General features: G+C 39.5%; 2 protein-coding genes across 2 annotated transcripts in view; both read right to left on the bottom strand.

Moving 5' to 3' along the window:
• Positions 1-23713, bottom strand: part of SCP2 (sterol carrier protein 2) — a 342267-nt gene that overhangs the window by 174594 nt on the left and 143960 nt on the right. The gene's annotated exons all lie outside the window — the stretch shown is intronic.
• Positions 7539-23713, bottom strand: part of ZYG11B (zyg-11 family member B, cell cycle regulator) — a 77458-nt gene continuing 61283 nt past the window's right edge. The window contains exons 9-14 of the mRNA XM_007534469.3: positions 21896-22057; positions 21742-21789; positions 17118-17315; positions 16961-17013; positions 12782-12879; positions 7539-7729 (exon numbers count right to left, since the gene is read on the bottom strand). Coding sequence (XP_007534531.1) covers positions 7539-7729; positions 12782-12879; positions 16961-17013; positions 17118-17315; positions 21742-21789; positions 21896-22057 — 750 coding nt within the window. The remainder of the gene's footprint in view (positions 7730-12781; positions 12880-16960; positions 17014-17117; positions 17316-21741; positions 21790-21895; positions 22058-23713) is intronic.

Below are 23713 nucleotides of genomic sequence, written 5' to 3'. Positions count from 1 at the left end.
CATTATGCTATCTACCCCTGCCCCATAAGTAATTTGAACTAGCCGTTACTTACAATAACACTTTCTGCTTTCCGCCTGCACCTCCTATATAAGCTTGTACCATCCCTTTGTTCGAGGCCATGAGTTTTCAGAGTGCTCTAGACTCCCAGTCCACGAAAATAAACTCCTTTGTCCTTCACCCACCTCGGCTCCAGTCTTTTTGATTTCCAACATAATTCCCTAGCAAACTTTTTTAAAAATTTAATTTGGGGGGTCGGGCGGTGGCACAATGGGTTAAGCGCTTGTGGCACAAAGAGCAGGGAACGGCGTAAGGATCCCGGTTCGAGCCCCCCGGCTCCCCACTTGCAGGGGAGTCGCTTCACAGGCGGTGAAGCAGGTCTGCAGGTGTCTTTCTCTCCCCCTCTGTCTTCCCCTCCTCTCTCCATTTCTCTCTGTCCTATTCAACAACGAACAACATCAACAATGGCAATAATAATAACCACAGCGAGGCTACAACAAGGGCAACAAAAGGGGGAAAGATGGCCTCCAGGAGCGGTGGATTCATGGTGCAGGCACTGAGCCCAGCAATAACCCTGGAGGCAAAAAGTTAAAAAAAAATTTAAAAAATTTTAATTTGGGGCAGGGGTAGATAGCATAATGGTTATGTCAAGAGACTCTTCTCATGCCTGAGGCTAATGTAGTGACCATGTAACCCGGAAACCTAGTAACTACAGTAACCATAGTGCGCCTGCATAGTGTGAGAAGACAGAGACATATGTATGCATAGATAGAACTCAACCCGAGCCTGACTGGCCAATGGAAATGTAACCTTAAAACCAGAGGCAAGCTGAGTCTAAGTGAAGGCTCAAAAATCAGCTGGGTGAAGCACTTCCACCGTTACTGACATAAATAACAATAAAACAAGGGCAACAAAAAGGAATAAATACATAAATAAATAAATAAATAAATAAAATATTTTAAAAAGCAATTTTTTTTCATTTCCTTTTGTTGCCCTTGTTGTTTTATTGTTGTAGTTATTATTGATGTTGTTGTTACTGGATAGGACAGAGAGAAATGGAGAGAGATGGGGAAGACAGAGAGGGAGAGAGAAAGATAGACACCTATAGACCTGCTTCACTGACGCTCGAACCGGGATCCTTACGCCAGGTCTTTGCACTTTGTGCCACATGCGCTTAACCCCTGTGCCCTACTCCCTTTATTTATTTTTAGATGCCAGAGAAAGGTCACACAATTCACACAATCACACAGTCAACCTGATACCCTCTCCTTAGTTAATAGCTGTGCAGGCAAGGCTCACGGTGTAGTCACTGACCCGCTGTGTTGCCGGGAGGAGGTCCTTTTGTCTGCTGGCACGACCCGGATTAACAATTAATGAGGGGTCTGGGAGCTGGGGAAGCTGTTACTTAAGCTAGCCACATGTGCTTTAAGTTTTTAGCCACACTGGCAGCATCCTGTCAGTTATGGTACAAGTTTCTATCTTATCACACTATGCAGGCACACTATGGTTACTAGTTACTACAGTTTAGGGTTACATGTTCACTACAACCCCATACCACCATAAGCCAGAGCTGAGCAGTGCTCTGGTGTTTCTATCTGTCTCTCTCTCAAAAATAAAATAAAATAATAAAATTTAATTTAATTTGGGGGGGCCAGGCGGTAGCGCAGCAGGTTAAGCGCACATGGTGTGAAGCACAAGGATACTGGTTTGAGCCTCTGGCTCCCCACCTACAACATTGAAGCAAGTCTGTAAGTGTCTATCTTTCTTTCCCTGTCTCCCCCTCTTCTCTCAACTTCTCTCTGTTCTATACAACAAAAATAACAATAATAACAAGAGCAAAAAAAAAAAAAAAGGAAAAAAATGGCCTCCAGGAGCAGTGGATTCATAGTGCAGGGACTGAGCCCCAATGATAACCCTGGAGGCAAAATAAAATAAAATAATTTTTTTTTTTTTAACCAGAATGCAGTTTATTTCAAGGTAGATATCAAATACATCACTTATCTGGAGGGAGGGGGTATAAACAAGTCCGAAATCTCATGTTCTGCATAGTGGTCCAGCAGGGGTGTTCTGACTAGAGGTGAGTTTTATAGGACAGAGAAATTGAAGGGGTAGAGGGATAGAGAGGCAGAGACAGAGAGACACCTGCACACTGCTTCACCGCTTGTGAAGCTTTGTCCCCTGCGTGTGGGAGGCAGGGACTTGAATTCAAGTCCTCATGCATGGTTACGTGCCCTTAACCAGATGTGCCACCCCTCAGTAGTATTATATTATAACATGAAAATGTAAATAGATGCAAATCAAAGTAGACAAAACACACTTTATATAAAATTTATAGTATTTATTTAGGCAAAAAAGTTCCCCAGACAAAAATCTATACACACAACATTAACATCTAAGTGATGTTCTGATTGAAAATATACTATGACTCATGTACAGAACATTTGTATTCATCTGGCCACACTGAGGACAATGCCTTTAGTTCAGATAACAGAGAGCCTTTGAAATGTATATACATTATGCTTTTCAATGAATTTTTCATATACTTTGAACTGGAGTTAAATTCTATCATCAGAATTCACACAAAAGACCTACTTTCTCACACAAGCCTGGGAGAATTTGACAGTTGGAGTTCAACAAAAATCAAAGGATTTGACATTTTTTTGTTCTTGAAGATTATCTAAATTCTAAATCTTCACATAACATTCTCCCATTTGTAAAGAGAAAAATACTCTTTAAGGTTTTCCCATTTTTTATGAGAAAACCTTTGTGTTTCAGCTTTCCTTAGTTTAGTAGCTTCTTGCTTCTATGTTGATTAAAACAAGCTTGAAAGAAATCAATTGAAAATGTTTCCCCAAAAGTAAATAGTTCAAAACTAAATGCATGCTATTAGTGAGTTAGACTTATGATATCCCATAACATAATTTGGGTAAATGAGTTTACTACATACTCTTACTAGCCGTTCTATCTAGCTATAAAGCTAGGCTGTAGTGTCCAAAAAGAGCTTTGCTGCATCCAGAGCAATGAGAAATGGTGTACATCTTCCTGTAATTCCCTCTTCCCCAAAAAAATGGGGAAGGGGGGACAGGTAGAAGCTCTTTCTTAGATTACCAATTAATAGGGTGTCTTTGATTACGATTTAGAAATTTAAAAGTACACAATTAAGAGTATACCATGTCATGCAAAAATCTATAAAATACTAAAATAATAACTACTACTACTAATAATAATAAACTCATTTGAAGCACATTCGGCAAGTTTTCCTATCATTATTGTTTCCATTACCAGATGAAGGTTGGATTTGTATTATTCTTAAAACAAAGGTTCATGAGTGAATATTAGAAATTTCAACTGTGTCAATACAAAGCAAACAGTGAGGATTAAATATCCAATATCAACACAATCATTTGAATCTGCTACAATGACATTCAGAGGAAAACCCTAAGTTTGCAAACCTGTGTGGGCTGTCAGAACAATACAGTCATGCGACACTTAACTGGGACGCTTTCTGACAAATGCATTATTAGGTGCTTTTGTTGTTGTGGGAAAATGATGAGTGTACTTTATACAAACCTAAATGGTATAGCCCACTACACACTTAAGCTATATATAGAGACCACCATCTTCTACGTGAATACTGAGTCTGTGACCTTACAGTGAAGCCATAGTCATATAAAGTCCCCAAATAAGTGACATAGATAAAAACTGTTCACATAAGCTGACAGTCTGATGATATCTTTAATTTACATCTTCAGTTTATTAATTTTATTCCAAATAAGTTGCTACGGAAGGGCAAACGCTAAAAGAAGAAGAAGTTGCAAAAGAAACCAAATATTGTAAATATACCAGCAGATGGAGAGAGAGAGAGAGAGAGAGAGGCTTCCAACAACATACACAAAGTAGAAATTTTGTTTAACCTGCTATTTGTGACGTCTTTCTCAATCTTGAGTACAGAGGCAAACTGTTCTGTGGAGATCATACATTTTGAAACACTAAGCCAAAACTGTAACTCATTAACTGGTCATATTTTATCATATAACATATATTTCCATTAAATTTTTCTTTAAAAATGTTGAGGCTGGCGAAGTGTCCAGCAGTAGTGCATGCATGAGGCCCTTGATTAGATCTTGGCACTCCATAAAAATATGAACGATAAGGCTGGGTTGTGGCACCTGGTAGAGCACACACATTACCATGCACAAGGAGCTGGGTTCAAGATCCTCGTTCCCTTCTGTCGGGGAAGCTTCACAAGCAGTGGAGTAGGGCTGCAGGTATCTAGCTTTCTCCCCCCGCCCCACTCCCCATCCCTGTTTATTCTCTCTGTGTCTAAAAGAAAAAATAAAAAAAGAAACAAGAATAAAAGAGGGTGCCATCAAGTCCCAGTAATAGCCTGGTACCACAAAAGAAAACAAACAAAAACAGAGTCATAAATGGCAGTGGTAACCTGGTGTGTCTGCCTGCCTGCCTGCCTCTCTCTCTCTCTCTTTGCATAAAAACTGTTCCCCAAAGGGCTAGCAAAAAAAATCCAAATCTATCTTGACACATGGTATAGAAAGAAATATAGCTAAATAAAAGCGAATAAGGGAAAAACAGCCCTATTCAAAAAGTTTCATTATTTAGAACAGCTTCTTAAAGCTAGGTACACAGGATTAATATTTTTAAACATAAAATTTAGATTCTTTGGATGTCATAAACAAAAGTCATCCTAATACTAGATTTATTTATTCTGGCTTATAGTGGTGCTGAGAATTAAACTTGGGACCTCTGAGTCTCAGGAAGGAGAATCGTTTACATAACCATTTCTATCTTCTCAGCCTGCAGCTATCACATTTTCATAGCAGTCTCAGAGTAATTCACTTAAAATGACTAGGTCACTAAGTGGCACTTCTGTCCTGGGATGAGGAGCAGCAATGTTCAAGGTCAACTGCTGGACTGTGGGTCTGATGGGATTTTCTGAATCCTCAATATAAGTCCTTGGCCAGAGAGTAACCTAATCCTTTATTACTACAGACTTATTTCTTTTCAAATAAAAATTAAAAGAAAGGAAAAGAAAAAAAAATTTTGTGTAAACATCACAGCAAATCTTACTGGAAGGTAAAAATGAGGAGCCTTTATTGTTTCTGCTTTAATTACTGACAGCTTTTACTTTACTAATAATACCAACATGCATCATCACAATCTAAAAATTAAAATGCCATTTATCTTTAATAGATCTCAATCTGGATGATGTGATATTTTAAAAATCTGAGCACACCCATCATTGGAGGAAGGAATGGTTCAACTGTGCTTGAAACAGCACCTCTAAGAAACTGAGGAGGTAACCAAATACTGTCTGCATTCTGCATGCCAGTAGACAAATGCAAATGGAAGCCTGACAGATTCTAACTGTAGAGATGGGCCAGTGATGCCTCTTAAGTTTAATATATACACCTACACTAATTTGAGCCAAATTCAAGACTTTACAGATAATTCTGTGCCTTAAACTAATCCCAGCCATAAAGGCACTCAAATTTTTATAATTTCAGGATGTAAATAATCATTTTGCTTTTAAGACAGAAATATCTGGTCATTATCAATATTCAATGGCATACATTTATATTTACTTTTAAATACTTTTAATTTAAATTTAGTTTTAAATGTCATAATTTGAATACTTTAAAATCACCTGTCAATACTGAGTAATGAAAAGATTTACTAGTTTCTTAGAATTTACTGTTTTCTGTACATTTTTAAGTCATTTCTGGAGACGATTTGTAAAAAGGATTGACCTTTACAGGTAAGCTTACACCTTTGTCTCTTACACAGGATAAAATCAGAAACTTGAATCCAAACTTCTCAAATTGCTTTCCCTCAACTATATAGGATGGGAAACCTGGAAATGGTCAACCTACTAGCACTTTCTAAGCTACTATAAGCTGTCTTTCCAAGCTATTATAAGCTGTCCTACTTTCTAGGTTTTGCTTAGACATTAAATCTCATTAAAAAGGGAGAAAATTTAAAAGAATTTATAAAAAGAATTTAATGTCTTCTCTTAAATGAACTTTAACACTTACTGTGTGCCAATAAGCATTTCTTAAATGACCCACAACTTAATGCCTTTTAATGGTTCTAAATAACAATTTACGTGTTCAATCCTGAAAGAGTTTCAAATAATTCAAGTATGATAATTGTGATGGTGGCATACAACATGTATGTCAAAAGTTATCAGCATACTAATTAGCCAGCTCCTTTCTAAATATTAGTGTTTCTAAATTACCACCATAAATTTAAACAAAATACAGTCATCTGAAACTTTAGATTAACCTTACTTACAAACTAAAATTTTTAAATGGAAACAAAATTTTCTTGGTGGCTTGCTGCCTCCCAACTGCCTTAACAGGTTTAACAATAGCTGGTTCTTGGTACTTTAAAGGAAATGCAACAGTCTAAAAAAATTAAAAATATTTCCTTTTACATACTGCAACCCAAATCACTTACATTTAACAGTCTATCTGATCTCTTTCATTTTTGGCAGTGAGATGTAAATATCTTTATCAAACTATTAAGATACATGTATTTTGAAACAAGAAAATTTAGCTTCTTGTGACAAAATTTACAACTGTTAATTGTATTTTTACAGTGCAGGTAAACACCAAGTGTATTTCCTATATCACTAAACAGAAATTACTTTGAGATAGAGGGAGAAGAATGGTCAGTTTTAACAAGACAATTTTTAAAAACTTTACATTTTCACAATGTGACACAGAGATCTGGACAGTCAATCTTTAACACAGAATGCTATAATGCTGTAATGCTTGAAGAAATATTTCTAGAGTGACCAGAATCTACATAGGAGGCAGTGTTCCTTGTTTCCATGAATAAATATGAAGAACAAGTTGCTGCTCACTGCCTCAAGGCTTCAGAATAGCCCGTTTCAGTTAAAAGACAGTATCATGAGAGTGACCTTTCCCTAGGCCCTAAGCTCTGTTCTACATTAATAGTTTCTCTTTGCAATGTACTTTTCTGCCAGTCATTCAGGCTTCAGCCAGTGAGTAGCTTTCACAAGGAAAGAACTCAACATTTTCATTTTTTCATACAAAGGACATCTTAAAATTGATGCATAGACAAGAAAAAAGGTAATTTATACAGAAGCAGTAAAAAACCTTTTAAGGGAAATAGTGTCCGAAATCAGGTTAACAGCTTATCTGAAGCTGTGAATAATTATAAGGAACTCTGAAACCAGAAAGTCTGATCTAAGGGTTCTTGCAAACTCTTCTCTCATATATCTGTAGAATTTCAAGCACAGGAAGTTCAAACACTAAAAGATACGGAAATTTTCTAAAAGGCAATGACAGAGGGAGAGATCCTTCTTGCCTCATAGTTAAAAATCACAAGAAAAACCAGAGACTGTTCACATGGGCAGTACTGTACATCATCAATTCCAAACTGATCTTCAGACTGGTCCTAGAAACACGCTAAACATCACACAGGTGCTAAGTATTACAAATGAAGCTATCGGAAAAAAAGGTTTCCTATGATTCAATTATCCAATTACCTGTGGCTATCAATTTAGTCTGGCCTGGGACTGCTTTTTACAAGGAGGTGGTCTCCCATGACGGACAATGTGTTTTTCTAAGCTGTCCAGAATGGCCACGGCAATCTGCTGAACGTGGGGATCAGTCTGTTCATGTTCTTTAATGTTGTATAAGTGTTGCAACCCTCCTTCCTCAATCAGCATGCTACAGTATCTTGAGGCTGAAAGAAAGAGTAAGTGATTTGCTTAATACACTTAACTTATGCCACAAAAAGTTTTTTTTTCAACTTTAATACCATTTTATTGAGGAAATGTTGGTTTACAGAACTGTTCTCATCATAGGGGTACAGTTCTACATTTCCCCAAGAAAGGTGTCAGTACACCTTACCCACCCAAAAAAAAAAAAAGTTATTTTACAATTTTATTTTTAAGTGTTTTATTACTGACCGTTAACATGTTTTAAAGATTGCTAAGTACTTCTGCAATGATTCTATATCTACAGTGCAAGCTTCATGGGGCTATGGGCACACAGGCTGGGGAAGTTGGCTCTTTCCTAGAAAAACATACCTTAACATGAAGTATCTCGATGAATTTCATCAAAGCACAGCTGAGATTTCTGGTAAATCAGAAAACATCACTGTCTTCTTTTTGACAGTGATGCACAAGGAAAGTGGCCACAGTTGGGGGAGGGAGAAGAAGACTCAGGCATGATATTGCATTACTGGATTGCGGGTTGGCAACATATATGCAACTGCTTCAACTACATACTTTGCATTTAAAGGTTCCCATGTGGAACGACTCATGAACTACATAAGATTAAGAAAAGGAGCTCAGAACTGCTGGGTTTTGTTTTTTTGTTTGTTTGTTTTAAAGAGCTGTAGAAGCCACAGGCTCTAGAGGGAACTCCAGGGGGCCATTGGGGAGGGGGGGATTAGAAAATTGAACATTGTACCCTGCTGGCAGCAGGAAAGCCAGTGAAACTCTGAAGTGTCCCAGATACTACAGAGACCCTGGTGAACAGGTCAGTCTGCGCTGCAGGTGGGAAAAGTGACTCCAACCTCACTACAGAGTTCTCACTTTCAGGAAACAATACAGTAAGCAGAATAGGTCTAGAATCTCCCTCTCCCCACCACTAAGGCTGTTTAAGGAACACTAAGGACATCACTTCTTCAAAACACCTCCCCTCCATAAGCAGGACCCATTGCCACCTGCAGACCAACAACAGAAACCAAAAGAGATGGCTAAAACTAGAAAAATGCTGGTTCTAGAAAACCAGCACAGCACTCAGGACTTATCAATGCAGATCCAGTGAAACTACAGTGCAAGATCCCAAACATAAATAATATGCATACCACTAGTCTGTTTTTCTCTTATGGATGTGTGTGGATACACAAGAGATATTAATGGTATCTATATAACCCCCTTTCCCTACACACACACACACACACACACATACACTTTTGCATGGAGTATATACTTAGTTAGCAAAGAGCACAGATTTAGAGGAAGGCACATAGCAAAAGACAGAGTGTATAGAAGGCCCAGTGATAGCTCAATTAGTAGAACACACACTTTCCCATGTGGAAGGACCTGCACCACATAGGAACCCCATGTACAGGAAAACTTCATAAGCAGTGGAACATGCTATGGTGTCTCTCCTCTCTCACCCTGTGTCCTCTGTAAGATACTAAAAAGGGGAGGGGGGGGAGTTACCAGAAGTGGTGGAATGATAGGAGCATCAGAAAAGAAGACTGAGTGTAAGGCTGGTCTCAAGAAATGAGGGGAGGAAAAGCCTGAATCTAAGCTTCATGTAGGGTAGAAAATTTATTTAGTTAAAGGAATAGCATAACCTCAGAAAGGAAGGAAGAAGAAAGAAAGGAAGGTTGCTCCAGGAGGCAGTGCAGTGGATGAAGTGTTTCTCTTTCAAGCATGGGGTACATATGCCAAAGCAAATCTCTGGTGCCTTCTCTTTCTAGCTCACTAATAAATAAAACTTTTTTTTTCAAAGTGACACAATGGATAAAGAGTTGGAAGGGAGCTGGGCAGCGGCACACCTGGTTAAGTGCACACACATAGTACTAAGCACAAGGATCTGGGATTGAGTCTCTGGCTCCCCAACTACAAGGGAGACATTTCACAAGTGGTGAAGCAGGTTTGTAGGTATCTATCCTTCTCTTGTCCTATCTCTCCTTCCTCTCTCAATTTCTCTGTCCTATTCAATTAAACGGCTGCCAGGATCAGTGGATTCATAGTGCCAGCACTGAGCCCCAGCAATAACCCTGGAGGCAAAAACAAACAAACAAACAAAACAGAGGGGTTGGATTCTCAAACCTCAGGTTCCAAATTCAGTCTCTGGCACTGCATATACCAGAGCGATACTTTGGTTCTTGTGTCTCTCTCCCCATTAATAAAAAAAAAATAGAGGGAGTAAGGCTGTAGCGCAGCGGGTTAAGCGCAGGTAGCGCAAAGCACAAGGACCGGCATAAGGATCCTGGTTCGAACCCCGGCTCCCCACCTGCAGGGGAGTCGCTTCGCAGGCGGTGAAGCAGGTCTGCAGGTGTCTGTCTTTCTCTCCTCCTCTCTGTCTTCCCCTCCTCTCTCCATTTCTCTCTGTCCTATCCAACAACGACAACAACAATAATATCTACAACAATAAAACAACAAGGGCAACAAAAGGGAATAAATAAATAAAATAAATATTTTAAAAAAATAAAAAATAAAAAAATAGAGTGGTACACAGAGATATTTGCATACACATATATGAATATGATGGTCTTAAAACATAATTGTATCATATATATGATAATCCTAAAGCAGTTTGGAAGGAAAAAAATTTACATCTCAAATCACAGGAGGAAAGATATTTCTCTGTGTGTTCTTTCTTTTTTAGATTATCTATTAGCATTAAATAGAAGCAGAATATGAAATGTCATGTCAGTGATCAAACTTGAGAAATCATGTACTTGTCTGATTCTTTTTTTTTTCTTTTTTAACCAAAGCACTGCTCAGCTCTGGTTTATGGTGGTGTAGCAGATTGAACCTGGGACCTTGTAGCCTCAGGTTGAGAGTCCCTTTGCATAACCAGTATGCTATCTATGCCACCCTGATTCTCTATACTTCCATGCACATTCTAGTCTTTACTTTTTTTTCTTTTTAAAAATATTTATTTATTTATGAGATAGGAGGAGAAAGAAAGAAGCAGACATCACTCTGGTATATGTGCTGCCAGGGATTGAACTCAGGAACTCATGCTTGAGAGTTCAAAACTATCCACTGTGCCACCTCCCAGACCACTTTAAATTTTTTTCTATAAAACCCATTCACTTAAAAACACTTTTTATTTTGGTGCAATACACCAACTCTAGACCAGGTTCTGCTTACTGTTTTCTCTTCTGATCTTGTTTTTCAACTTCTGCCTGAGAGTGAGATCATCCCATATTCATCCTTCTGTTTCTGACTTATTTCACTTAACATGGTTTCTTCAAGCTCCATCGAAGATGGGCTGAAAATGGTGAAATCACCATTTTAAATAGCTGAGTAGTATTCCATTATGTATATATACCACAATATGCTCAACCACTCATCTGTTGTTGGACACCTGGGTTGCCTCCAGGTTTTAGCTATTACAAATTATGCTGTGAACATAATATGCAAATCTTTTTGGATGGGTGTGTTTGGTTCCTTAGAATATATCCCCAGGAGAGGAATTGTAGGATCATAGGGTAGGTCCATTTCTAGCCTTCTGAGAGTTCTCCAGACTGTTCTCCACAGAGGTTGGACCAAACTATATTACCAGAGGAGGGTTCTTTTGTCCCCACCTCTCCAGCATTTGTTGCTGCTACTTTTTCTGATGTGTGACATTCTCACAGGAGTCAAGCGGTATTATTGTCTTTATTTGCATTTCTCTTACAATCAATGACTTGGGAGCATTTTTTCATGTGTTTCTCAGCCTTTTGGGTCTCTTTTGTGGTGAATATTCTGTCCATGTCCTCTCCCCATTTTTGGATGGGGTCATTTGTTTTCTTGTTGAGTTTGGCAAGCTCTTTATATACTTTGGTTATTAAAACTCTTGTCTGATATATGGCATATAAATATCTTCTCCCATTCTATGAGAGGTCTCTTTGTTTGGGTAGTGGTTTCTTTTGCTGTGCAGAAGCTTTTTAATTTGATGTCCCACTGGTTTATTCTTGCCTTAGTCTTCTTTATAATTGGATTTGTTTCACTGAAGATGTCTTTAAAATTTATGCGGAAAAGAGTTCTGCCAATATTTTCCTCTAAGTATCTGATAGTTTCTGGTCTAACATCCAAGAACTTGATCCACTTGGAATTTACCTGGACTGGAGTTGGTGTACTGCACTAAAGTAAAAGACTCTGGGGTGTGTGTGTGGGGGGGGGGATGGGGAGGAGAATACAGCTCTTGGAAAAGGATGACAGAGGACCTAGTGGGGGTTGTATTGTTATGTGGAAAACTGAGAAATGTTATGCATGTACAAACTACTGTATTTACTGTCAAATGTAAAACATTAATCCTCTCAAAAACAAATTAAAAAGAAATACTTTTTTATGCAATAGATCCTAAAATAATCTTGAAATAAAGAAAAAAGAAGGGCTGGGTTATGCAAAAAGGCTTCCGTGCCTGAGGCTCTGAAATCCCAGGTTCAGAACCCAGCATCATCTTAAATCAGAGCTGAGTCACGCTCTTTGGTGCCTCTCTCTAGGGGCCGGGTTGTGGCGCACCTGGTTAAGCATGCATGTAACAATGCACAAGGACCTGGGTCCAAGCCTCCGGTCCCCACCTGCAGGGGGAAAGCTTCGCAAGTGTTGAAGCAGTGTTGCAGGCATCTCTGTCTATCTCCCTTCCCTCTTGATTTCTGGCTGTTTCTATCCAATAAATAAATATTTAAAAATAAAATAAAAATAAAAAGAATTACTTTAAAAGAAAAAAGACAGTGAAATGTCCACTCTGGGCTGGCCAGATTGCTCATATAGCAAGGTGTCTGCTTTGTCACGCAGCCTAAGCTTGAGCCCAGCTACCACTCCACTCCACTGTGGGCTGTTTCGGTGCTGCAGTGTCTCTACTTCCTCTGCCTCTATCTTTTTTGAAGACTTATTTATTTACTAATTAGAGAAAGAGAAGAGTAATTGAGTAATCAATTACTCAATTACTCTTATGTAGATAAATACAAATTACTCAATTACTCTTATGTAGATAAATACAAATATGCACGACTTCATTTGGAAAACAATAGCTCAAGTCTTGTTGTGGTACATACGGTTCTTGCTGCAGACATGTTGCATGGCCCAAACTGCCCAGAGCTGAACTCCTGGTGTTGTGAAACAGCCAAGTAACGGGAAGAATGGGTTAAAGGACCTAAAAAATCAAAAGAAAATAATACAATTTACACTCATTACTAAATGAGAAAGATACAGAAATAAAGGTACAGAGACAAAGACCAGAGAACTTAGCTCTGGTTTATGGTGGTACAGGGCATCACTGAACCTAGAACCTCAGAGCTTCAGACAGACATGAAAGTCTTCTTTTTTCCTTTTAGATTTTATTTATCTATACATGAGAAGTGATAGGATGCCAGAAGCCATTCTCTGCTTGATAGAAGATAAGCTTTGAAACAATGGAAGCCCTCGAGACAAGTTTTCATTTCCCCGCAGGTAGGCCATTTATCAGAAATCAAGTGACACACCACATAGTTGTGGTAACAAACATGGTTTCGGCCACTGTATGTTGCAAGGGACATTCCACCCTGATAATTGCTCCCCCTCCTCCTCCTCCTGCACTCCCCCTTCCCCAAAGCCTTATAATGCCTGTGAACACAATAAAATTTTGCAGCTTGATCAGAATCCTGTCTTGCTGTCATTTCTTGTGTCTCCTGTTCCTTTCATTCCAGGTTCTTGGGTTCCTAGCCCCTGTTCATGCCCCGCTGGCCGGGGCAATAGGAGAGAGAGAGAAAGAACCCGGACATCACTCTGGTACTTGTGCTATCAGGGATTGAACTCAGGACCTCATGCTTGACAGTCCAATGCCTTATCCATTGTGCCACTTCCCGGACCACTGAAAATCTTTTGTATCACCATTATACTGTCTCCCTAGCTCCTTAGTGCCATTTTCTGAACATTTTTCTTTTGTTTTTTAAAATTTTTTATTATCTTTATTTGCTGGAGACAGCCAGAAATCAAGAGGGAAGGAGGTGATAGAGAGGGAGAGACATAGAGAGATCTGCAACACTGTTTCACCAATTGCAAAGCTTTCCCCCTGCAGGTGGGGACCAGGGGCTCAAACCCAGGTCCTTGTGTACCATAATGTGTGCACTAAACCAGGTGCACCACCACCTGGCCTTGTGTCATTTTCTAAAGCAATAAATTCTGAGTTTTTTATTTCAGAATTTTTATTCTAATTAAAAAAAACTATTATTAATTTTCCCTTTTGTTGCCCTTGTTGTTTATTAGTTTGTTGTAGTTATTATTGTTGTTGTCATTGTTGGATACGAAAGAGAGAAATGGAGAGAGGAGGGGAAGACAGAGAGGGGGAGAGAAAGACAGACACCTGCAGACCTGCTTCACCGCTTGTGAAGCGACTCTCTTGCAGGTGGGGAGCTGGGGGGGCTCGAACTGGGATCCTTCCACTGGTCCTTGCGCTTTGCGACACCTGCGCTTAACCTGCTGAGCTACCACCCGACTCCCTCTAATTGCAGGAACTGAACAAAAAGAAATTAACGTAAGATGGTAAATAATGAGACAAATGAACCTAGTCTCAGGAAACCCAAGGGTTAAGTAGGCAATTATAAGACAGGCCTGTCCCTGAGGAAGAAAGCAATTCTCTGGAGTTAAAGCTATAAACAGAGACAAGCCTGGGAGTCTGCAAGGCAGGAGATAAATCCAAGGACAGACTCTGAGAAAACAGTCTGGGAGCCTAGGGTCAGGAAAACGAAACAACCCTGAGGCCAAAAAAAGACCCCCTCCCCTCCCCTGCACCTGAGGGCTGTAGGTAACTATTGTTGTGAAACTGTCATGTAACCATACTGTGCAGCTGAACCTTGTCACATAGCCATGTGATGTAAAAGGTATATAAATCCTAATAAGACTTGGGGTACCGGGTCGATTGCCAGAAGGCTGTTGCACCAGCCCCTCGGTAATTCAGCCCTAGCCAACTAGAATAAAGCTCTTTGTCGTTACATCACCCTGGTCTCTTGGTGATTTTCTTGGATTACCGAACCTAACATAATAATTTTTAACTTACATGAATGACCTACAGAATATATTCTGGGGACAGGTAGTGGCTCACCCAGCAGAACACATGCATCACTATGAGTGGTGGAGCAGTGCTGCAGGTGCCTCCACCCCCTCCCATCTCTTACCTTTCAGCACACACACACCAAAAAAAAAAAGAAGCCAGTGAGAATAGTGGACTAGTGCAGGCACAGAGCCTTGGTGATAACCTTGGTAGCAAAAGTAAATAAATAATAAACAAAAAAAATTTTTCCCCAAAATGTTTTCTTTGTGTGTGTTTAATTTTTTTTTTAATTTATGTTATTGGATAGAGACAAAAATTGAGAGAGAAGGGGGAGATAGAGAGGAAGAGAGACAGAGACACCTGCAGACCTGTTTCACCACCTGTGAAGTGACTCCCCTGCAGGTGGGGAGCCGGGGGCTTGAACCTGGATCCTAAAAGATTCTAATCCTGCGCCATGTGCAATTAACCTGCTGCACTTCCGCCCAACTCCCTTCCAAAAATGAGTTTTAATCATTTATGTATGTAGCAATCTAGAAAAATTAGCAATTTAGCTATAGTCACCTAAGCGGCATAAACAGAACTAGGCATCCAGCAATATTTCTCTCAAATCTGTCTTAGACCTCCTTGCATTAAAATACTGTTTCTGAGGGGTCCAGAGGTGGTGCAGTGATTAGGGCAATGGACTTGGGAGCACAAGATCCCTAATTTGATCTCCAGTATGCCATGTGCTCTCTACCTTGTGTTAGTAAGTGGCCTGGGAGGTGGCACAGTGTTTTCCACTGTTTTCCACTGTTGGAAAACATCTAGGCAAGGTATCTCGGCATGCTAGGCCTCATTACTCTGCATGGTCAACAGGGATCTGTAACTTCTCAAACAATGAAAGCTGTCAAGTGGCAAAAGTTCCACATGAGCCAAACCTCCAGGCCAAAGGCAACTGAAGGGAGTATGACTGCTGAGCATCACAGCCACAAATCTGTTGAGACTATGTCAGGAATGCTAGTTAGAAGAACCCTTGAGGACAAAGAGTAGATAGCATAATGGTTATGCAAACAGACTCTCATGCTTGAGGCTCCAAAGTCCCAGATTCAATCCCCCCTGCACCACCATAAACCAGAGCTACAGTGCTCTGGTTTAAAAAAAAAAGAACCCTTGAAGCTTACTTCCTTTTATCAGGGTGCAGATTGGTTACAGACATCCTTGTTCTATTTTTGTTCCCATCAATCATCTGCTTTTTGCTTGAATAAGCTGTTTTAGAATGCCTTTGATGTATCTTGAAACTAGCAAATAAAGGGCAAGAACCCCAGTGATTGGGGCTTCACCACTTGGAGTCCCTCCTGCAGGGTGTAGGTCAGAGCAGTCCCTTTGGGCTTCTCATAGACCAGACTTCATCGCTGAGCAATCATTCGTCCTTGCGCCAGAGACTTTGCATCGGACCATAAATCGTGTCCCAAATTTGATTCCTGGCATTGCATGTGCCAGAGTAATGCTTTGGTTCTCTCTCCTGCTCTCTCTCGTTGGTAAATAAGTAAATATTTTTTTAAAAATCCAAAGAAATAAAATATCTTTTTAACCTGTTCCTCTTCCTAATATCTACACTTAATTATCTCAAAATCCAGCTCACAATTTTGCTAGCCCTCAATTCATTTACTTATTTTTATGGGAGATAATCACAACAAGAGACCAGAGCACCACTTATCTTTGGTTTAAGGTGGTGTTAGGTATTGCACCTGGGACTTCAGGCATACAAATATTATGCTTTAACATACTGAGCTAGCTATCTCAGCCTGGCTACAAAATTCTTTTTTAAATTAAATTCAAATTAATTATTTTTTTTCATCAGAGTCACTGCTGGGTCTTCATTCCTGCATGATTCTATCACTCGGAGACAGAAAGAGAGAGGAGAAACAGCACAGCACTATTCTGCTGCTCTTGAAGTTTCTTTGTGCAGGTGCTCCCAGCTGGTAGTTGTGGGCTCAAACCTGGGCTTCACAGGATGTTCTTTACGAGATGAGCAACCTTCCAATCCCAAAGACTTCCTTACTTTCAAAAAGAATGAGATGGAGAAATAATGATTATTATTAATGAGAGCACTGTTCAGCTCTGGCATAATTATGGTGGTGCTGGGGACTGGACCTAGAATCTTTGCTGCCTCAAGCAGAAAGTCTTTTTAGGTGACTAATTTAATAAAGATTATCATGCCAATTACCTGTATGCTACCATCTCACATTCTGGGGTCGGCCATTTCAAAATAGCTGAATGCTGTAAGATATAAAACATAGGGCATAATTACAATATTTATTAGCTTCAATAATTTAGCTACTATAAATGTTTGTATGCTTTCAGGCAATACCAAGTGAACCTACCAGATCATCCAAAAGAGAATTCCTCTGGCTACGGCTTAAAGTCCAAGCTTGTTCACCTCTTGATATTAAATGGGCAATAATTCCAGCTGCAAAGTAACTGACTTCCACTTCAACACTATGTAGGAGGCTACTGATATGGTCTATAAAATCCTTCCACATTAATTCAGAATGTAATTCTTGTACTTCAGCTATATTATTCTAGAAAAAAGAAGACATAGTTTTTTTTACCAAGTATAGTAAATGGTTAAATGATTACAATCTAAGAAAGAACAGAGCAATTATTTTAACATGATCAGCATAAAAAGGGGAGAATTGTGGGTGATTTTCTCATTCCTAACAGAAGAATAAAACAATAAAGAGAAGAAAAAAAAATAAAAAAATTAAAAAAAAATAAAACAATAAAGAAACAGCAGTCAGGGAGTCGGGCTGTAGCGCAGCGGGTTAAGCGCAGGTGGCGCAAAGCACAAGGACCGGCATAAGGATCTCGGTTTGAACCCCGGCTCCCCACCTGCAGGAGAGTCGCTTCACAGGCGGTGAAGCAGGTCTGCAGGTGTCTATCTTTCTCTCCTCCTCTCTATCTTCCCTTCCTCTCTCCATTTCTCTCTGTCCTATCCAACAACGACAACAACAATAATAACTACAACAATAAAACAACAAGGGCAACAAAAGGGAATAAATAAATAAAATAAATATTAAAAAAAAAAAAGAAATAGTGGGTTTATTTTCAGGTGAAATGGAAAACTAGATAACCTACAAATCCTTCTGTTATAAAATATCTAATGGTATTTTTTCATTTATTTATGTATGCTGCTACAGGTGGGGGCTTGGGGCTTAAATCCTGTAACAAGTGTGTTCAACAGCTATGCCCAGCTCCCCCATCCTTATTTTAATTATTTTTTTGCCTCTAGGGTTATTTGCTGGTGTCTGCACTATGAATCTACTGCTCCTGAAGGCCATTTTTTCCATTTTTGTTGCCCTTGTTGTTGTCCTTATTGCCATTGTTGCACTGATATTGTTATTGTTGAACAGGACAGAGCGAAATAGAGAGAGGAGGGGATACAGAGAGGGAGAGAAAAAGATAAGACTCTTGCAGATCTGCTTCACAGCTTGTGAAACGACCCCCCCCCCCCCCCCGCAGGTGGGGAGTAAGGGCTGGAACCGGGATCCTTGAGCCAGTCCTTGTGCTTTGAAAGCCATGTGCACTTAACCCGCTGTGCTACCGCCGAACCCCCCCCCATCTTTATTTTTCAAAGTAATCTTCATACCACTTTCCATAGGTGCTTCACTGATTTGTAGACCCACCAACCACATAAAAAGAGCTCATTTGAGCAGGGGTAGATAGAGCACAATGGTTATGCAAACAGACTCATGCCTGAGCCTCCAAAGTCCAAGGTTCAATCACCCATACCATGTAAACCAGAGCTAATCAGTGCTCTGGTAAAATAAATAAAACAAAATTTAAAAATAAAAGATTCAAGCCCCCCACTCCAAACATGAAAAAAAACAAAGTTCATTTATTTCTATAGCCCTGACAGCACTTATTTCCTCCTTCTCTCTCTGTCTTCCCTCCTCTTTCTTTCTCTCTCTCTCTTTTTTTTTTTATTGGAAAGGACAGAGAGAAACTGAGAGAAAAGGGAAGACAGATAGGGAAAGAGCAAGATAGACACCTGCAGACTTGCTTCACCATTTGTGAAGCGACTCCCCTGCTGGCGGGGGAGCCAGGGCTCAAACCAGGATCCTTGCATCGTTCTTTGCGCTTTGTACTATGTGTGTTTAACCCAGTGTGCTACCGCCAGCCCTTTCATTGTCTCTTATATTTTGATGGAGCCAAGGTCTCACATACGTACAATACTACTCTTTCTTTCATTCACACAGAGACAAAAAGGAGGCGTCGCAGCACCAAAGCATCCTCAGTTGGCACACCAACTTCCATGTAGTACCAGGGTTCAACCCTAGGTCATGTACATGACAAATCAGACACAGCAGGCTGTTTGTGTGTCTACATATATCAGGCACAGTGTTTGTGTGTGTGTATATTAGGGAGAGCTAAAGCATCAATCACTCTGGCACGTGTGATGCTGGGGATTAAACTTGGGACCTCATGTTTGCAAGCTGGATGCTCTATTCAGTATGCCACTTGCCAGGTCATGCTCCAGACTTTTCATTTATCTATATCTATCTATCTATCTATCTATCTATCTCTTTTTTTTTTTTTTTACCAAAGAACTGCTCAGCTCTTGCTTATGGTGGTGCTGGGGATTGAACCTGTAACTTCAGAGTCATTATGCTACCTACCCTGTCCTTCTTCAGACTTTAAAAATGTAGGCCATAATCACTAGTGTGAAGTAGTATCTTACTGTGGTTTTAATTTGCATTTCTCTAATAATATAATAAGTGTTGAATATTTTTACATGTGTCTCTATGTCTTCTTTTAAAAAGCATCTGTTCAGGGGGTCGGGCAGTAGCACAGTGGGTTAAGCGCACACAGTGCGAGGCACAAGGACTCCGGTTCAAGCCCCAGCTCTCCACCTGCAGGGGAGTCACTTCACAAATGGTGAAGCAGGTCTGCATGTGTCTATCTTTCTCTCCCCCCTCCATTTCTATCCAACAACGATGACATCAATAACAACAATAATAACAACGATCAAAAATAAAAATTAAAAAAAAAAAAGGCCAACAAAAGGGGAAAAAAATAAGCCTCCAGAAGCAGTGGATTCATGGTGTAGGCATGAACCCCAGCAATAACCCTGGAGGCCAAAAAATAAAAGCACCTGTTTAGAATTTTCGCTTTTTTTTTTTTCTGTTATTCTTAAGTTGTATGACTTCTTTCTCTGTTTTGGGTATCAAACCCTTTTTGGACAAATGATGTTTAAGTATCCTTTCCTAACTGCTGCATTCCCATTTATTTCTGTTGTGGTTTTTGTGATCTGTAAAGGCTTCTTAATCGGGTACAGACCTCACTGTTTACTCTTGCTTTAGTTTTTCTTGCTAAAGGAATCTCCAAATATATCTCTGGTATTAAGACCCTGGAGTGTATTATGTGTTCTTCAATGTGTTTTATAGTTGAAGTCAAGTATCCAAATCCTAAGACCATTCTCAGTTAATTTTTGTATATAATATTAAGTGATAAATTAGTTTCTTTTTCATTTTATTGAGGTGAGGGTTAAAGGTTTATAGTATAGTCTCTAATATACAGGCATAGATTCTCATCTCCCCTTGGTTGTTATCTAGGAGATAAAATAGGATGTCAGTGTCCCTTCATCCTGTCCCTTTCTCTCCTTCCCCAGTCTTTTGCTTTGGTGCTTTAGACCATACCCAGCCCAAGTTTCACAGTACACCCTCCCTTACTGTCAAATTCTGAAGTTTCACCTTTAAGTTTAGTTTCATTTTTTTTAACTTGTTCAATTTTCTCAATACCTTTTTTTTTTTTTTTGAGAGAGAGAGACACACACAGAAACACCAGAGCACTGCTCAGCTCTGGTTTATGGTGGTGCGGGGGGATTGAACCTGGGACTTTGAAGCCTCAGGCATGAGAGTCTGTTTGCATAACTGTTATGCTATCGCCCCTATCCCTCAACACCATTTTCTGAAGAGGCTTTGATCTTGTTTTTTATCAGATATTAGATGCCCCTATATTTGTGGGTTACTTCTGGGTTCTATATCCTCTTTTTGTTCCAATACCATAGTGCTTAATTATCATTGTTTTAAAGTATAGTTTGAAGTCAGGAAGTATAATACTTCTATTTGTCAACTTTTCTCTCTGAATTACTGAGGCTATTTGTGAGCTTTAGTGATTCCACACAAACTCTAGAATGTTCTCTTCTATTTCTTTCAAGAATGTCATAGGAATTCTGATAAGGATTGCACTAGAGCTATAAATTGTGCTAGTTAAAATAGTTATTTTAGGGGCCAGGTGGTGGTGCACCTGGTTAAGCATACACATTACAGTGTGCAAGGGCCCGGGTTCAAGCCCCTGGTCCCCACCTGCAGGCAGGGAGGCTTCACGAGTGGTAAAGCAGGGTGTCTCTCTCCCTATCTCCTCTTCTATCTCCTCTAAACCTCTCAATTTCTGGCTGTCTCTATCCAATAATAATCAATAAGGTATATTAAAAAATAGTTATTTTAACAGTTTACCCTCCAGCCCTTGAGAAGGGAAATCTCCATTTCTTTTTTACTTCTATGTCTTTTAACAATGTCTTATAGTTTTTAATTTAAAGGTCTTTCCCCTCCTGTGTTAGGTTTATGCCATAGTATTTTATTATTCTTGGTACAGTTGTAAGTAGAATTATTTCCTTCATTACTTTTCCCCCATAATTTTTTTAAAGATTTTTTAAAATTTATTTATTTTCCTTTTTGTTGCCCTTGTTGTTTAACATTGTTGTGGCTATTGATGTCATTGTTGTTGGAAAGGACAGAAAGAAATGGAAAGAGGAGGGGAAGACAGAGAGGGGGAGAGAAAGACAGACACCTGCAGACCTGTTTCAATGCCTATGAAACGACTCCCCTGCAGGTGGGGAGCTGGGGGCTCAAACCCGGATCCTTACACCGGTCCTTGTGCTTTGCGCCACCCGCACTTAACCCACTGCGCTACTGCCCAACTCCCAAGAAATACTTATTAACTTACCAAAAGTCCAAGAACTTTCTGTTGAATGGAAGACTCAGTTGGGAAAGACTGTAAACAGAAAGAAAAACCTTTAAATACCCAAAGAATCAAATGTAAGAGTTTAAATCAAGCAAGCAGTAAATGCAAATTTTGTATGCTAAATTCCCATTCTAACCTCTAGAACCCTCATGAAGAGTTCTAACCCTTGATTTTCAATAAAGTGTCTGCAAGTGGTTGGAGATTCATCTGTAAGGTTCCAAAGAGCACTCAAAGTAAACTTCAAAGTAGTGTCCACTGAATTTTGATTGGTTTTCTGCTTCACTATTTGAAGGAGTTGCTGAAACAAAGAAAAAGGAGGGGATATTAATTAGCCGTTGAATTTTGATTACAATTAGTGACAACAGCCACAAGTCCATAAGGGTTCATATTACACTTCAACAAATAAATAAATATAATAATAAAAAATAAGTATACCTAAAATAGACCTACTAGGTATTTCCAAAATGGATACCCCAAATATTCATCTGCAATATTCCAGCCTTTAGGTTCATGATTAGTGAACAATTTATAGGGCTTTATATGTTAACTTTTTTTCAGCTACCAGGTTCCAGATGCTACCATAAGGCCAACCAGACTTTCCTGGGCAGATGACACCACCAATGTGTCCTGGAGTACTACTCCCCAGAGCCCCGCCCCACTAGGGAAAGAGACAGGCTGGGAGTATGTATTGACCTGCCAATGCCCATGTTCAGTGGAGAAGCAATTACAGAAGCCAGACCTTCCACCTTCTGCACCTCATAATGACCCTGGGTCCATGCTCCCATAGGGTTAAAGAACAGGAAAGCTATTAGGGGATGGGAGGGGATACAGAGTTCTGATGGTGGGAACTGTACCCTCTTTTTTTTTCTTATGTATAAAAAGGAAATATTGACAAAACCATAGGATAAGAAGGGTACAACTCCACACAATTCCCACCACCAGAAGTATATCCTATTCAGCAACAAGGATAGCAATAACAACAATAGCAATAACAACAAAAAGCACCGAGCCCCAGTGATAACCCTGGAGGCAAAAATAAATAATGGGGCTCGAAGCGCAAGGAATGGCTTAAGGATCCCGGCTGAGCCCCCGGCTCCTCACCTGCAGGTGAGTCGCTTCACAAACGGTGAAGCAGGTCTACAGGTGTTTATCTTTCTCTCCCCCTGTCTTCCCTTCTCTCCATTTCTCTCTGTCCTATCCAACAACGAACGACATCAATAACAACAACAATAATAACTACAACAATAAAACAACAAGGGCAACAAAAGGGAATAAATATTAAAATAAATAAAATAAAAGCCACCCAGAGTAGTGGATCTATTGTGCACTGAGCCCCAGCAATAACCCTGGCGGCAAACAACAACAAAAACAAAAATGTTACCCTTGAAAATACTAAAAATAAATAAATCAACATCCTTTTCTATTCATATATACTGTATTTTGCTCCAAATCACAGCGTAAGTGAGAAAAGTAACAGGATTAAGAATAAAACCAGGCTATCTTGACTTCAGAATTCTTATTCTTTTCACCATACTAGTACAGATATTTCTCTCCTTATATCCTTATTATTTTTTACTCATTAGATAGATTTTATTACAATTTTTTAATTTTAATTTAAGTTTTTATTATCTTTATTTATTGGATAGAGACAGTCAAAAATTGAGAGGGAAGGGAACGATAGAGAGGGAGAAGGACAGAGAGACACCTGCAGTACTGCTTCACCACTTACAAAGCTTTTCCCACTGCAGGTGGGGACCGGGATCTCGAACCTGGGTCCTTGCACACTGTCACATGTGCACTCAGCCAGGTATACCACCACCCAGCCCCTCTATAATCATGTTTTAATAGCAGTTTTCTGTAATATGTCATGGATTTATTTGTTTTTAATGTTTATTTATTTATTTCCTTTTGTTGCCCTTGTTGTATTGTAGTTATTACTGATGTCTTCGTTGTT

The sequence above is a fragment of the Erinaceus europaeus genome, chromosome 13 (assembly GCF_950295315.1).
Source record: "Erinaceus europaeus chromosome 13, mEriEur2.1, whole genome shotgun sequence".
Lineage (NCBI taxonomy): Eukaryota > Metazoa > Chordata > Mammalia > Eulipotyphla > Erinaceidae > Erinaceus > Erinaceus europaeus.
Note: the sequence above shows the minus strand (reverse complement) of the source record. Positions and strands in the feature narration are given on the sequence as shown.